The sequence below is a fragment of the Mustela nigripes genome, chromosome 14 (genome assembly GCF_022355385.1).
Source record: "Mustela nigripes isolate SB6536 chromosome 14, MUSNIG.SB6536, whole genome shotgun sequence".
Lineage (NCBI taxonomy): Eukaryota > Metazoa > Chordata > Mammalia > Carnivora > Mustelidae > Mustela > Mustela nigripes.
Window position 1 is genome coordinate 26821997 of NC_081570.1, and position 15565 is coordinate 26837561.

Sequence of the window (15565 nt, forward strand, 5' to 3'; positions counted from 1 at the left end):
GTGCGATCTGCGCCCGTCCGGCCCACGTCCCGCCCCCATGGACCTGCCCCGGGGCGCCTACAGCTGAGGACCCGACGCCCGCCGGGCTGCGGGCCGGGCTGCACCCCGCCGCCCCAAATAGCACCCGCGTGCTGTACAGGATCCCCGCGCCTCTTCCCGCGGCGCTCGCCGTCGGGCGAGGGCTCAGCCGCCGCCACGCCCCGCGCCCCGCGCCACCCGCCCCATGCTGGTGCACACTTACTCTGCCATGGTGAGTAGTCTAGGGGCGCGGGATCGGGGAACCCGAGCGCCCGGACCTGCCGAACCTCCACCTCCAACGAAATCTCGGCAGGAGGGGGCCGCAGGGACTCCGCCAGCTGCGAACCGTGAGGGTGCGCACCGGACACCCCTATCCTAGCTCGAGGCTCCCGCGCCCGCGGGCTCCTCCGAGCTAGACCTCAGGCCCGGGCAGGACCGCAGCCGGATCCCCGAGAGCTGAGGACGGTCCTCTCGGGGACCGGGGTCGTTCAGCTACCAGCGGGTCGCCTAACGCGCCCCTCTCCTTTCCCAGGAGCGCCCCGACGGGCTGGGCGCAGCGGCTGGCGCGGCCCGCCTGTCGTCTCTGCCCCAGGCGGCCTATGGGCCGGCGCCACCGCTCTGCCACACGCCAGCCGCCACCGACTTCCAACCACCCTACTTCCCGCCGCCCTACCCGCAGCCGCCACTGCCCTACGGCCAGGCGCCCGACGCCGCTGCCGCCTTCCCGCACCTGGCCGGGGACCCGTATGGCGGCCTCGCGCCCCTGGGACAGCCGCAGCCTCCACAGGCCGCCTGGGCCGCGCCCCGCGCCGCCGCCCGCGCCCATGACGAGCCACCGGGTCTGCTGGCGCCGCCCGCCCGCGCCCTGGGCCTCGACCCGCGCCGCGACTACGCCGCCGCGGTTCCCCGGCTCCTGCACGGCCTAGCCGACGGCGCGCACGGCCTGGCAGACGCACCCCTCGGCCTCCCTGGGCTGGCGGCGCCGCCCGGCCTAGACGACCTGCAGGTGAGGCCCGAACGGTCCGGGATGGGCCAGGACCGGCCGCGGGGATTTAGGACTCTAGCTGGAGGCACGGTGACGAAGGCGGGCGTCCCACTCGTCTCTCACCCTGCCACCTCTCGCTCATGACTCCGAGGAGGAGCCCAAATCTGGGTTACATGCTGCCTGTCCATTCAGGCGGCCTGGCACTGAGTCAGTGCGTGGTGCCTGGAGGGCGGCAACCCCTGGTGGAGTCCTGGCCCTGCCTGTGGCTGCCTCAAGGGTAGGTGGAGAGCACTGGGCCTAGCGGACAGGACCAGGACCAGCGACTGCAGGGACTTGGGAAGTGACAGGGGACTAGGTCCATAAGCCCCCTTACCACTGCCTCTCCTATTTTCAGGCCATGGATGAAATGGGAATGAGTCTTCTGGACCAGTCCGTAATCAAGAAAGGTAAGGAACAGCTGCATCAGCCAGGGCAGAACTGGGGGAGATGGTGCAGGCTCCCCTCACACGGACCTGTTTTCTTCCCTGTGGAGCTTGCTTCCTCTGTGTCGCTGTCTTCTAGCCATTAGAGGGGCAGCAGAGGCTGGGGTCCTGGCCAGAGCTTGAGCAGAGGGGCAGGTTGATGTGTTGGCCCTAGGGCCTGCCGTCTGGGGTGGGCTGAGCCCATTGGACTCATTCTGCAGCAGACCCTCTGTGTGGCTTGGCCTTTTCCTACCAAGGGGAGGGTGTTCTTGTAGATCTGGAAATAATTTGCAGAACGAGTTAAACTACTTTCCTGTTTTCTAAGAGGTGGGAAAGGGTGTGCAGTTCCCATGGGTTTCCTTAAATGATTTCCACATTACGGTGCCTTACCATTTCTTAAACAGGCAAGATTTCCTTCCCCGAAGGACCTTGGGGTCAATTAATGGGGGGGGGGATCAAGTTTCCCCCAGGGAATTTTCTATCCTTGCAGGAGCCTCTTTCCACATTTAGGGTTGCAGGAGTTGGTATGTGGATATCGTGTGTTAGTCTGAGTATAGGAGGGTCAGGACCTGCCTGATCCTGGATGTCCTGTGTGAGTTCAGGGTCCATACATGTCTGGTATGTTCCTTTCCTGGGTGTCTTTCTGGTATTTCTTGGCGTGTAAGTGTGGTCCTGTTGCTGGGCGTGCAATGCATATCCACTATGTTGGTGTATATTTCTGAGTGTTTGGGAGTCTGTGTGAGTGTGTGTGTGTGTGTGTGTGTGTGTGTGTGTCAGGGTCTTTGTGTCCTGGAATTTGTTCTCTGGTTCTGAGGATCTCTGAGTATGCAAGGATCAGTTCCTGTGTGTTTTGGGAGGGTGTTTGTGTCTCTGCACTAGTAGGAGCCACGGGTTTGAGACCTGCCCTCCACTGGATTTTCCAGCTGGAGGACCAAATTCTAGACATGCCAGGAAAAGGTGAGAAGGAGAGAGATTGAGATACAGAGGCAGAGGGGTCCAGGCTTTGGGTGGGCTCCTTAGATTTGGGGCCAGTGCCCCAGGAGGAACTTGGTGACACACACAAGCTTGTGGTGCCTGAGGCAGGCACAGCTCCTGCAGGATTTGGCTCCAGCCATTTTTCAAGAGTGAACTCAAGTCCAGGCACTGTTTGGACTCCACACGATCTCACAGCGTTCTCACGGGAGACTGGGACTGAGGCTGGGGTGTGGGGGCGGGCTGGGGGCTGGACTTCTAGGAGTGGGACTGGGTTACTAGGGCCTGAGAGTTAGTCGGACAGCCTAGAATGTGTGGGGAGTAAGAAGAAGGGACAAGCTTCCCGGAACTTAGGGGAGAGCCTCCAGGTGTTGGGCTGTGTCACCTGGGGATGTGGATGTGGAGAGGAAGCCCAGAACTGGCCTCCTGGAGTAGTCACTGCTGCCTTGGCTTAGTGGACTTTTTGGACCCCGTGGGAAAGCAGAGCTCTGTCTGCGGTTGGCAAGAGCCTGCCCCTGGGCTGCGTCCACCAGGAGATATGATCATGGTCCCCGCCCCCAGTTCCGGACTCCTGCCCACGCTGGCGGGGGCTGGGGCGGGTTGCGGGATCTGCTAGGCTCACTGACTCCCTGGAGGAGGCCGGACTCCCGCCTTCGGGGTAGGAGCTTGGGAACCTCTGCCCGGGGGAAGAGTGAAGGATCAGCTTGGGCTCTGAGCACCTTAAATTCCAATCCCCAGGCCAGAGCCAGCACTGGGAACTGGCTGCGAGGAGGCGCTGAAATTGCCCTGAGTTGGTTTCTCTCAAAGGACATCAGCTGTCCTAAGTTCTGGGTCCTAGGTGTGCGCCGGAATCCCCAACAGCGGTCCCAGGACCACAGTGAGGGCAGTCGGGGGTGTCGCGAGTGCGGCCCGCGGGGCCCGGCGGGGCTGATGTGGGCGCTGGCGCTGCGCTGGGCGTCCCGGGCGCGGGCGCGGGGGCGCACACCGGCCGTACCGCGGTGCCAGCCTGTCGGTGGCCGAGCGCCGCGAGATGGAGCGCGGGGATCTGGGTGCGCCACCCTGGACGACGAGTCACAACCTGGAGCGCGGCGGCAAAGGACCAGGGGTGCAAGCTCCAGGCTTCCTGCGGAGGGAAGCGCCTGGTTCGCTAGCCGCGAGCTCGGCCTTCCACCCGCGCGCCGCGCCTTCGGGAGGAGAGAGGGTTAGTACTGGCGCTTTCGAGCTTCGCAAACGCCGAGGCAGAGCTGATGATCCCCGAAGGTCCTCGCCTAAGGGGCCGCATGGACGAGCGACAGCGCGGAGCCGCTGCGGCTAAGCAGGTGCGCCGGCCGGAACCCGGCGCGCAGCGGGCAGTTTTCGCCTGGGATTTGCGCCGTCACTGCGGAACTCGGTGTGGATTAGCGTCCTTCTTCGGCCTCAGGCCCTTCCGATGACATCGAGAGCCCCTGTAAGATCCTGAAGCCCTCTGGCGCCCGCCGGAGATAGTAGGGGACCCAGCGGCCCCCGTGGACCCTGGAATGATAGGAAGTCATTTTGGGCTCGCTGAAGCATCCGATTCCTCCAGCAGCTCCAGGCCCTGGCGGGAGGGACAGCTGAGGTTGAGGCCGGGCAGTCGAGGCCCTGGGTGCGAAATCGCAGCCACCCCGGCCCTACCCCTGAAGCCGTCTTCCTATCGCAGATGTATCGCCAAAGAGGGAAGCCTGGGAGCTCTCGAGGGTCCCGACCTTGCTTATAAAACTTTCCATATTCCAGGCACTTACTTGTCCTGGGGAGAAGGGAAGCGAAGCCTCTGCCCCGCTGTACACTTCCCTGTCGGCTGCCCCTTGCAGCCACGGAGTGAGGCCGGAGGCGGCAGATGGAGCCGAGGCGGACCCAAGGAGAGGCCGGAACCCTCCATTTTCTGCCCACGTTTGTTACCTCCAGTTTCATAACCTGCCCCAGGAGCACGGAAAGCAAGCGGGACTGGTGGGGGACACACACCTGGATGGGAATATTTTCTAGCCGAGAAATGTGGTGAGGGGGATCGGTACTGGTCGTGTGAGAGCTCAGAGGAGGATAGCAGAGTGCCTGAGTCTGGGGGCTTCCTACAGGAGAGGTTAGGACGGTCTCGGCAGGTGTTCCATGGGTGCTGGTTGAATAAATGAGTGATGGTTTTTGAGGTCTGAGCACACCGGGAGAGAGGTTGTAGAAAGGTTGTAGAAAGGGCAGAGCTATTTTCACCACCCTAGGCACAGCATGTGCAAACGCCCTCCACTGCGGAAAAGCCAGCTACCTTACGAAGGTTAAAATCTGCCGGGGTTTCAAGTTCTGCAGCCACAGCTGGAGGGAAGGGGTTCGGGGATGAGAACTGAGATCAATCACTCCTCCTCTTGGGGAGAGTGGGTGGTTGCCTCGTTGGGGGCGGGAACATCCCCTTTGTGTAGCCCTGTGGTCCAACCTCAGGGTCTCCAGGGCACCCTCTCGCTGCTCAGCTTGGCTCTAGGGAAAGAAAGGGAGATGGGGAGGGTCTGGGCTTCCCAGTGAATCCCTGCAGGCCAGGCCTCTGGTGAGTGAATGAAGTACTCACCTCTGAGACAAAGATTATATAAATAATATCTATATATTTTAAAGATTTATTTATTTACTTTAGAGAGGGAGGGAGAGAGAGAGAGAACGTTCATATAGCAGGAGGGAGGGGCAGGGGAAAGGGAGAGAATCCTCAAGGGACTCACGGCTCAGCACAGCACCCCCGAAGGGCAGAATCCCAGGAAATCATGACCTGAGCTGAAATCAAGAGTCAGACACTTAACCAACTGAACCACCCAGGCACCCCAGGTAAATAATGTATCTGTTTTTTGTGGGTTTTTAAAAGATTTTATTTATTTATTTGACAGAGATCACAAGTAGGCAGAGAGGCAGGCCGAGAGAGAGGGGGAAACCGGCTCCCCGCTGAGCAGAGAGCCTGATGCAGGGCTCGATCCCAGGACCCTGGGATCATGACCTGAGCCAAAGACAGAGGCTTTAACCCACTGAGCCACACAGGTGCCCTGTAAATAATGTATCTTAGTGCAATACTTTAGTATAAGAAGTACTGCCAAAAATCCACAAGAAACAAAAATCAAGGTTTTACATAATGAGAGGATCTGACCCAGCACTTCTACATGCCTCCCCAGAGACTGAAAACCCAGTACCCAAGCAGATAGGGTTTGGATGATAGCTGAGGGCCACATAGGACTGGAGAGTGAAGGTTAGTTAGTGGGAAGGAAACTTCACCAGCAGGCCCCACGAAGGGAAGGGCGGGCGACAGAGAGGCTCAAGTGGGCTGGGAAGGTCTGCCTTCCTCCAGCCGCTCCCCTCCCCCGCTCTTGGCCAGTGTACCCCAAGTGTAGGCTAAAAACACCATGTGCATCAGAATCCCTTGGAGGTGCTTATTTAGAAAATGCCAGATTTGGGGCGCCTGGGTGGCTCAGTGGGTTAAAGCCTCTGCCTTCGCCTCAGGTCATATTCCCAGGGTCCTGGGATCAAGCCCCACATCGGGCTCTCTGCTCAGCAGGGAGCCTGCTCCCTCCTCTCCCTCTCTCTCTCTGCCTGCCTCTCTGCCTACTTGTGATCTCTGTCAAATAAATAAATAAAATCTTTAAAAAAAAAAAAAGAAAAAAGAAAAGAAAAAGAAAATGCCAGATTTCATGGGCACCACTCCACAGCTACTGAATGAGAGTCCCTGAAGTATGGCCCTGGAACTTGCATTTCTTAACAAATTTATTGAATTAAAATGTACAGATCTTAAAAAATCACCCATTTAAGAGTATGATTCAACGATTTTTAGTAATTTATAGTTGTGTAGTCATTACCACAATCAGTCTTTTTTTTTTTTTTTTTTAAGATTTCATGTATTTATTTGACAGAGAGAGAGCACACAAGCAGGGAGAGCAAGAGACGGAGAAGCAGGCTCCCAGCTGAGCAGAGAGCCTGACATAGGGTTCGATCCCAGAACCTTGGGATCATGACCTGAGCTGAAGGCAGACGCTTAACCGACTGTGCCACCCAGGCGCCCCAGTATTGTCTGTCTTTTTTACGATAGCCCTTGTGGTAATACCTCAGTATGTTTTGATTTGCATTTCCCTAATAACTAATGATGTTGAGCACTTTTTCACGTGCTTATTACCCACCCATTTGTCATTTTTAGTGAGCTATCTATTCACATATTTTGACCTTTTTCCAGTTGGGCTGTTTATCTTATGATAGAATTACAAGAATTCTTTACATATTCTGGACATGCATCCTTGATCAGACATGTGATTGTCAAATGTTTTCTTCAAGCTGATGGTTTGTCTTTCAGCTTTTTTGGTAGTACCTTTGAGGTGCAAGGATGTTTGATTTTCCTGAAGTCCACTTTATCATTATTTTCTTTTGTGGATCATGCTTTTAGGGTTGAATCCAGGAACTCCTTCCCCAGCCCAAGAGCACAGAGATTTTTCTCCTATGTTTTCTTCTAGACAGAATTGGGGCTGAATGGTCCTGTTCCTTCTGACTGCTTTCTCTGGCTAGGGGTCATGGGAAGGAGAATGGTCATTCTGCCCTTCTTTTTATTTACTTATTTTTTGAAAAACGATTTTATTTATTCATTTGACAGAGAGAGAGCGCGCACAAGCAGGGGGCGTGGCAGCCAGAGGGAGAGGGGGAAGCAGGCTCCCTGCTGAGCAAGGAGCCCGATGTGGGGCTCGATCCCAGGACCCTGGGATCATGACCTGAGCCAGAGACAGATGCTTAACTGACTGAGCCATCCAGGCACCCCCCTTCCTTTTTAAAGGCTTCTTTTTAGTTTTTTAATTCATCAATTTGTAGTTGTTTTTTTTTTTTAAGTCAAGCTTGAGGTATAAGTAAGTGCCCTCCAGAGAGAGGGACAAGGGTGAAGAGGGAACCACATACAGGCCTGGGAGACAAGGAGCAGGAGGTGGGCATGGCTCCCGTTGTCTGTCTGTCTCGTGTCCCTGTGTCTGTTGAGTTAGGACATCTCTGCTCCTCACTCTGGGAGGGGGCTGGGACTAAGAAGCGGGCAGCGAGGCAGGGTGGAGCCGAGAGCAGCATCAGAGACTGTTTCTAATTAAAACGTTGATTTTTGTCACCAGGTCTTTTTTACATTAATTTTTATTTTTCAAGATACTGCATTAAAGGAGCACCTTGGTCGTGTACTCGGTTAAGCGTCCGACTCTTGTTTTCAGCTCAGGTCCTGATCTCCGGGTCGTGAGATTGAGCCCAGAGCAGGGCTCGGTGCTGAGCGTGGAGTTGGCTTAAGGTTCTCTCTCTCTCTCTGCCCCTCCCCTCCTCAATGTATATTGCATTAAAATACTGTTTATCTTGCTTGCTGAGTTTTTGGTGCCTCCTTAGATTTTTGCCCCCAAGGCAAGTGCTTCACTTGCCTCCCCCTGGTTGGTCCTGCTCTGGGGACAGAGACTTGCCTGGGGTAGAATGTGTGCTCTTCATTCCCTCCACATTCTGCCCTTTTCCACTTCTTCCACTCGCCCCGTCCGTAACCTCTTGGCCCCTCTCTGGTACCCGAACGGGGACCCAGGGAGGAAGGGCTGTTTTACTACCCATCGCTAAGACAGGGACGAGGTTCTCCCGATGCCCACCCTCTCCCCCAGTCTGGGCTGTGGGCCATAACTCTTCTGTCCATTTCAGGTCTCCACTCATTTATCCCACATGCACTGAGGCCCACTTGCGCTGAGTCCCTGCCCTCAAGGCCCACTCCTCGTTAATGGGGAAGACAGCGGTGGAATCAGACGTAAAGTGCGATGAGGTCAGGGCTAGAGGGTGAGAGGGGCTGGGGTCGTGGGCCTGGAAAGCAGCCAGGAAGCTTGGCACCAGTGCCCGGTGCCACGCTGCGGCTTGGGGAGGAGGGGCCTGCTCAGGAATACGGAGACAGTGAGCCCTTCTGTGGGGCCCAAAGAGCTAGCACCCTGGCATCCCCCACCCCAGGAGGCAAGGCATAGGTGTGGCCTATGCTGGCTTTTTAAATTTTTTTGAATCGGTTGCCAAGGTTTAAAAATCCTGAGTTCACAGAGAAATCCAGGATCCTGGTTTCATCAGCAAACAAATAACGCGGGAGTTCTGGCAATGTTGGTGTGTCCTGCATGGTAACCCCCAGCCAAGCAGCCGCCTCCTGTAGGGTGGCGCCTGCTCCCCACAGGCTTCCTCGTTACCCCTCTTAGAGGTCTAGAGCTGTGCTGTCCACGGTGGGAGCCACCAGCCACGTGTGGCTGTTGGGCACCTGAAATGTGGCAAGTCTGAATTTAGATGGGCTGGAGATGTAAAATAAGCATTGGATTTTGAAGGCTAAGTACAAGGGAAGAATGTAAAATAGCTCATTAATAATCTTTAAAATATTGATGACATGTTTCCACAATAGTATTTTTTGACACACTGGGGTAAATAAAATATGTTAAAATTAACCTCATGTTTCTTTTTACTTTTTTAAAATGGAGCTACCAGAACATTTAAATTTAAATTTATATTCTATTTATATATATAATGTGTGTGTGTGTATATATATACTATATATATAGTACATAGTATATATATAATATAGTATATTTCTGTTCATCAGAGCCTAAAGGACAGATGGGGGACCAGGCAAGAGGGGTAGGCAGCAGCCAGGACACAAAGTGGGCAAAGGAGAGCATTCCATGGACAGCGCTAGGATGACTAAGGATTTGAACTTCGGAGTCTGTGATCAGAGTTCAAGACCCATTTCCGCTTCCTGCTTGCTGTGCCATCCCTCTGAACCTCTCTGAACTTTTAGCTTCTCCAACTTGAAATGGGGATGGAGAACAGCATCTGCCTCACAGAGCTGTTTTTTTTTTTTTATAAAGATTTTATTTATTTATTTGACAGAGAGAAATCACAAGTAGTCGGAGAGGCAGGCAGAGAGAGAGAGAGGGAAGCAGGCTCCCTGCTGAGCAGAGAGCCCGATGTGGGACTTGAGCCCAGGACCCTGAGATCATGACCTGAGCCGAAGGCAGTCGTCCAACCAACTGAGCCACCCAGGCGCCCCAACAGAGCTGTTTGTGTAAAACACTTGGTGTACAGTTGGCACTCGCTGAAGATTAGGCCACCTCGTCCTGTCCAGCTCTGACACTGGGATCTGATTTGAGGGACAGTGAGGGCCACGGATGGGTGTCAGTGTGGAGAGTGACGTGTTTCAGAAAGATCCTTTGGGGCGGGGCCAGGGAGACCAGCACAGAGCTGCCCCGAATTTCAGATGGGAAGTGAGTGTCTGTGCACGTGTAGAGAGAAGTGTCTGTAACATCTGGGGCCCGTGGAGAAAGGAGAGCTGCAGGACACAGTGACAGAAGGGATGTGGCGGGAGGGGGCAGCGTGGAGGGCATCACTGAGGTTTCCAGCCGGGAGGGTGGGATTCCACACATCCAGAGAAATCCAGGAAAAGCAGAGGGGCTCTGCCTGGCTGGGAACTGCAGGCCTTAGCTAACTTCTGCATTCCCGGCACACAGGGCTCAGCGAGTAATGGCTGAATGGCTGGAGGGCTCCTGCCTTTGAGACCGCAGTCCAGGGCTTGTTACTGGTTCTCCATCTAGCAGCTGTGTGATCTCAGGCACACTATTCCACCTCTCTGGGCTTCAGTCTCCCCATCTGTAAAATGGGAATAGTAAACATAGCCCCCTCCCGGGTTGTTCCGTGGACTCAGTGACATGATCCGTGTAAAGTACATAGCACAGTAAGTGCCCAGTTAACTGCTGGTCTCTGGCTTCCCACTTAGTCCCTCCCGGTACAGACACACAAGGACTGCCTTCTCTCCTGCTCTCACTTCCTTGTAGGAAGAGAAGCCCAGGTGGAAGCAAGTGCCTCGATTATTCTCTCCTCCCTTTGAGGCCAGGCAGGAGGATGGAGGTTAGACCACAGAAAGAACTTTCTTTAAGGGCCAAGAGTATCCAAGTGGGTTTGTTTTGTTTGTTTGTTTGTTTGTTTTCAAGTAGGCTCCACGACCAGCGTGGAGTCCAACACGGGGCTTGAACTCACAACCCTGAGATCAAGATCTGAGCTGAGATCAAGCGTCGGACACTTTACCGACGGAGCCACCCAGGCATTCCTCCAAGTGGGTTTTAGAAAATTAACTTCTCAGAGTCCCTTCCCTGTCCTACACAGATTAGCGGACTGAGAGCTCTTGAGCAGGGGCCTGTGGGGGTATATCTCTTTATTCCTGTCTCTTTGAGCATCCCATAGTGACTCAGCATCCAGGGGGCCAGGACCAGAAGCCTAATGGGGCCATAACCTTCCTGCACCCAGGATGTGGGATCCCAAAGTCCCCAGGCCTTCACTGATCCGGGGGGGGGGTGGTGGCATGTGGGGGTCATAAGCAGGCAAGGGGGGCTGAGGACCCCTTGGGTTTGTGCAGACCTAGCTGGGCCCTGCGGCAGTGACCCAGAGCTCCTGCCTCCGCATTTGTGGCTCTCTCTTGGATTGCACTTGCCCAGACTCCCGGACTCTGCAGAGGCTGTTTGAGTTAACAGCGCACCAGCCTGACTCAGAAAAGGGAACCCAGGTGCAGGAGCCAGACTCCGGGTTGTTTCCACCACCCTGTTGGCTGAGTGGACTTGGGTGAGTCACGATAAACTCCGCGTGCCTCAGTCTCTTCCTCTGTAAAGCAGGGACAGTAGAACTGTCCTCTGAGAGGCGCTGGGATGGTTCGATGTGGCTGCGTGCCCAGCATGTGGCCTGGTGCCCAGGACACAGTCAGCGCTTCCTCAATGCTCCCGCTCCACAGCTGGCCAGCGTCCGCGTCCTGCGGTCCCCGGCTCAGTGTCGTCTCTCTCCCCCTTGCCCTTGCTTCCATTCTGCAGTCCCCATCCCCTCCAAAGCCAGCAGCCTCTCGGCCCTCTCACTGGCCAAAGACAGCCTGGTTGGTGGCATCACGAACCCCAGTGAGGTCTTCTGCTCCGTGCCAGGCCGGCTCTCGCTGCTCAGCTCAACGTCCAAGTACAAGGTGACCGTGGGGGAGGTCCAGCGGCGACTCTCACCTCCCGAGTGCCTCAATGCTTCCCTGCTAGGCGGTGTCCTTCGCAGGTAGGACGGCCAGCCCACACAGTTTTCTGCCCAAATCCGTGTGATCATTTCAGACCTTCTCCGGGGCACAGAGAGGGGCCCGCCTCACGCCAGGCCACAGCCTCCTCTCCATCTCTGTCTCCTTAGGGAATTGTGCATGTTCTGGGGGCAGGCCCTGGTCTCCAGCAGCTCCCACAGGTGTGTGGGCCTGGGGGTGGGGGTGGACAAAGAAAGCCGATCACAGAGAAGGGACGGAGGACTGACCTGTGCTGGGCTGGATGGGCCAGGCTGGGGCTGGTGAAGAGAGGGGGCCATCTCCCTCCTTTGCCCCAAGAACGGGACCCCAGGACCCAAGGCCCACTCCCTACAGAACACAGGCCTCTGGTGTGTGTGTGTTTTGAGGTCTGTGGTTTGTCTTCATAGCTGGGTGTGCGTCTCTCTCCGTGCAAGTCCTAATGCCCTGGTGGGGGGTATTTGCACTTCAGGGCTAGGAGGGAGTGTGCGTGTGTGTGTGTGTGTGTGTGTGTGTGTGTGTGTGTGTGTGTGTGGTATAGGGGACAGTCAGGCGTATATATGTCTCCGTGAATGTGAGTTTCTTTTGTTGCATTGGCTAGAGTGTGTCCTCCTCTGTGTGACGGCGTGCACTTCAAGGGATAGACATATGTGTGTTTATACGTCTGCAGCTCCGTGTCGAGGCTGCATTTGTGCAGGGGTGAGGTTGTCTCTATTCCTGGTCTCTTTGAACACCCCAGAGGGGCTTGTGTGAGTCTGCAAGTGTCTGTACATCTGTCCCTGGGATCCTGGCTCGGTGTGACCTGGGCTTCTGCACCCGTGCGTCCCTCGGAGCCTGAGTCTGCGTGTCTCTGTGTGCGTCTGACGATTGTGGTGTGTGTGTGTGTGTGTGTGTGTGTGTCCTTATCGCTCTCGGTGTGTGTTCGTCTGTGTGTCTCTTTATCTGTGTGTCCCTGGGTGTCTGTGTGTGTCCCTGTGTATCTCTGCATGTCAGGCTCTGTGTGTCCCTGGGTAGCTGTGTATGGCTTGGCTGGAGTGCTAAGGCACCTCAAGATTCTGGCCTATCCTTCCCTACCCAGGCTGTCCTTGCTGCTGTTGAGAGGATTAGAGGGAATTGAGTGGCTCTGGGAGCTGGGTGCTAGGCCCCCCAACCCCACCTTGGCTATGAAGTCAGTGAGGTTAGAAGGAGATTGAGACGAGGCTGAAAGAGGCCCCAGAGCATCCCCAGGGCCAGACCCCAGCTTCAGCAGGGGCAGGTAGGGCAGCAAGGGCCTGTTGGGGCCACTTAGCCATAGGCTTCTTTCTTGTCTTCATAGTGTGTGTCTGTCTCTCTCTGTGCACGTCAAGGGCCAAGTCCAAGAATGGGGGCCGCTGTCTGCGGGAACGGCTGGAGAAGATTGGGCTCAACCTGCCAGCTGGCCGTCGCAAGGCTGCCAATGTGACACTTCTGACGTCACTGGTGGAGGGTGAGTGAGGCCTGAGGGTGGGTGTGAGTGAGAGTATGCGGGGACCTGTGTCACCCAGTGGGGCTGTGTGACTGTCCCTAACACTGTCATGTATAAGGAAGGGGTGTATGAGATACACGTGTATAGTCTTCATGTGTCTGGGCATGCGCACTCGTTTGTGTGTGTGGGTTTGTGGAGGGTTGGAGAGGAGTGGCCAGTGTTTGGGTGGGGTGAAAGGAAGAAGGCTGGGGACTCTGGGCTCGCTCATGTCGAGCCCAGGCTCTGGGATACACGGTGGGCTCAGCAGCCACCCATGAGCTTAGAGCTCATCCCCTAGGGTCCCAATGGAGGGCAGTGGGCTTGGGGCTGAGGCCACGCTGGGAGGGAAACCAGAGGAAGGTATCTATAGGAGGGGGTGGGGTAGAATGACTCCCAGCCAGGGGAAGGGAGGTTCAAGGCCAGGCTCCAGACTCAAAGGTATTCAAGGCTCTGCCTCTCTTCTCCGGCAGGAGAGGCCGTGCACCTGGCTCGAGACTTCGGCTACGTCTGCGAGACTGAGTTCCCAGCCAAGGCAGCTGCTGAGTACCTGTGCCGCCAGCATGCGGACCCCGGGGAGCTTCACAGCCGCAAGAGCATGCTGCTGGCTGCCAAGTGAGTGAGGGAGCCCCGCGGAGGTGCCCTGGGGCACCGTGCACTAGGCACACAGAGGGGCAGCGTGGATGCACACACCGGGCAGGGGCACTGTGGACACCACTCAAGAGCACATGTGATGTACGAGAGGCACTGCATGTGCGCACAGTGAGGCACCACGTGGGGCCCACCATGGGGCACACGAGGACACGCGAACATACCTGGGTTCTGTGCATCAGCAAAACTGGAGTCACTGCCCTATGGCATCACCACCCCCATTCCCACCACGGTGGTCTTGCTCCCCCCGCCCCCTCGCCTGAGCCTTGCTCCTCAGCCCTTTTGCTCTGTCCATTTCCATCAGGGCACCAGTGCTCACCCAGCCACAAGTTGGCCCTCCCTTATCCTTACTTCACAAGTGACCCCCTTCAAGTCCTGCTGGGGGCTCCCCCACTGCCCCTCCCACGCTGCCGCCTCAGCTCTGGCCTGCTGATCTCACTCCTGGACTTCATCCCAGGGCTCCCCTGTTCCCCCTGCCTTCCTGCACGTGTCCTTCTCCCCTGCCCAAGAATCTTCAGTGACTCCCCACCTGCCACATTGATTTTCAAGCTAGGTTCGCTGGGGATGCTTTAGGGCCTGTTTAATGAACTGGTATTCCATTCAGATTTAGTTTTTAGAAGGGTTCATTGCAAGAAAAGACAGAGAGAGGGAAGAAGAGGAAGTCTAGACTCCTTGGAGGGCCCCACAATCTGGCGAGCACAAACCCCACCCACTGCGACTGACCTTCTTGTGTCCCCCGCCCTCATGTCTGCTGCTTAGAACACCATCTGGTCCCCCATCTAAGGCAGTCCTAATGCAGTCAGATCCCACCTCCGCCCTCGTCCTCTGGGACTTTCTCAGGCTCCTGAGGCAGCAGAAGTGGAATTACAAACTCAAGGGACGGCCCTGTCTCATGGGACCTTTGAGGCTGTTCTTATCATTGCTGGAGAAACATATCCAGGGCAGGGCTCCCCTCACCCATGAGTCCTCTAACTCATCAAGACGTCCTGCGGCTCATTCATGTGTAAAATGCTGACTGGGTTCCATGGCGATGCACAGGTGAGACAAGGGTACATCCTCCCGCCTGAGCCCCATGCAGGATGCAAAGAAACGGGTAATGGCCACAGACTGGAAGGAGAGCTCCCAGCTTCATCACCTGCACAGGCCGGCCGACCTATCTGAAACCAACTTTCGTATGTGATGAGGATGACGATGATTATGTAGGTTTGTTGTGAGGACTCAGATGAGGTGGCCAGTGCTTGGCACAGCCTTTAGGCCTCACTTCACGGTCACTGCCAGCATTGGTTCAGCAGGTCATTGTTCCCTAATTACTTCAAAGGCAAAGCTCTGTGAAGAATTGGGTGTTTGGGATGGGAGCGGCTGAGGGGATCGAGGCAAGTTTCCTGGATAACATAGGAGAGCTGGACTTTGAACGTGGTCAGGACATCCACAGGAAGAGACTATAGGGTATTGGCAAAGCCTGTTCACTAGCTGTGTGATATTGGGCAAGTCAGTCAGTGTCTCTGAATCAGCTTCCTTTTCTGTAGAATGGGTATGATCATCATTTGCAGACTATTGACAGGGTGAGCAATCATAAATACATAAACATTGTCACACACACAATAGGTCCTTCTCTAGGCTCAGACTTTTGTCCTCTAACCCCCACCCTCCTTTCCCCCACCAGGCAGATCTGCAAGGAGTTTGCAGACTTGATGGCTCAAGACCGCTCCCCGTTGGGCAACAGCCGCCCAGCACTCATCCTGGAGCCTGGAGTACAGAGCTGCCTGACACACTTTAGCCTCATCACCCATGGCTTTGGTGGGCCCGCCATCTGTGCTGCCCTTACTGCCTTCCAGAACTACTTGCTGGAGTCACTCAAGGGCCTGGACAAGATGTTTCTAAGCGGCACGGGCAGTGGGCACGGTGACACCAAGGCTTCAGAGAAGGATGCCAAGCACCGGAAGTAA

General features: G+C 55.9%; 1 protein-coding gene across 1 annotated transcript; it reads left to right on the forward strand.

Moving 5' to 3' along the window:
- The first annotated feature begins 223 nt into the window (after positions 1–223).
- TFAP2E (transcription factor AP-2 epsilon) lies at positions 224–15565 on the forward strand. The gene is made up of 7 exons (XM_059376297.1): positions 224–250; positions 551–1024; positions 1398–1449; positions 11274–11496; positions 12835–12953; positions 13442–13583; positions 15283–15565. Exons 1-7 carry the CDS (start codon positions 224–226, stop codon positions 15563–15565), a joined length of 1320 nt encoding a protein of 439 aa, XP_059232280.1.

Bases quoted from the DNA above. Each gene is read 5' to 3' on its own strand.
- TFAP2E (XM_059376297.1), top strand. From the start codon at position 224: ATGCTGGTGCACACTTACTCTGCCATG. The intron at 11,497-12,834 runs GTAGGACGGCCA...GTGCACGTCAAG, and splicing joins CTAGGCGGTGTCCTTCGCAG to GGCCAAGTCCAAGAATGGGG. The intron at 13,584-15,282 runs GTGAGTGAGGGA...TTCCCCCACCAG, and splicing joins AGCATGCTGCTGGCTGCCAA to GCAGATCTGCAAGGAGTTTG.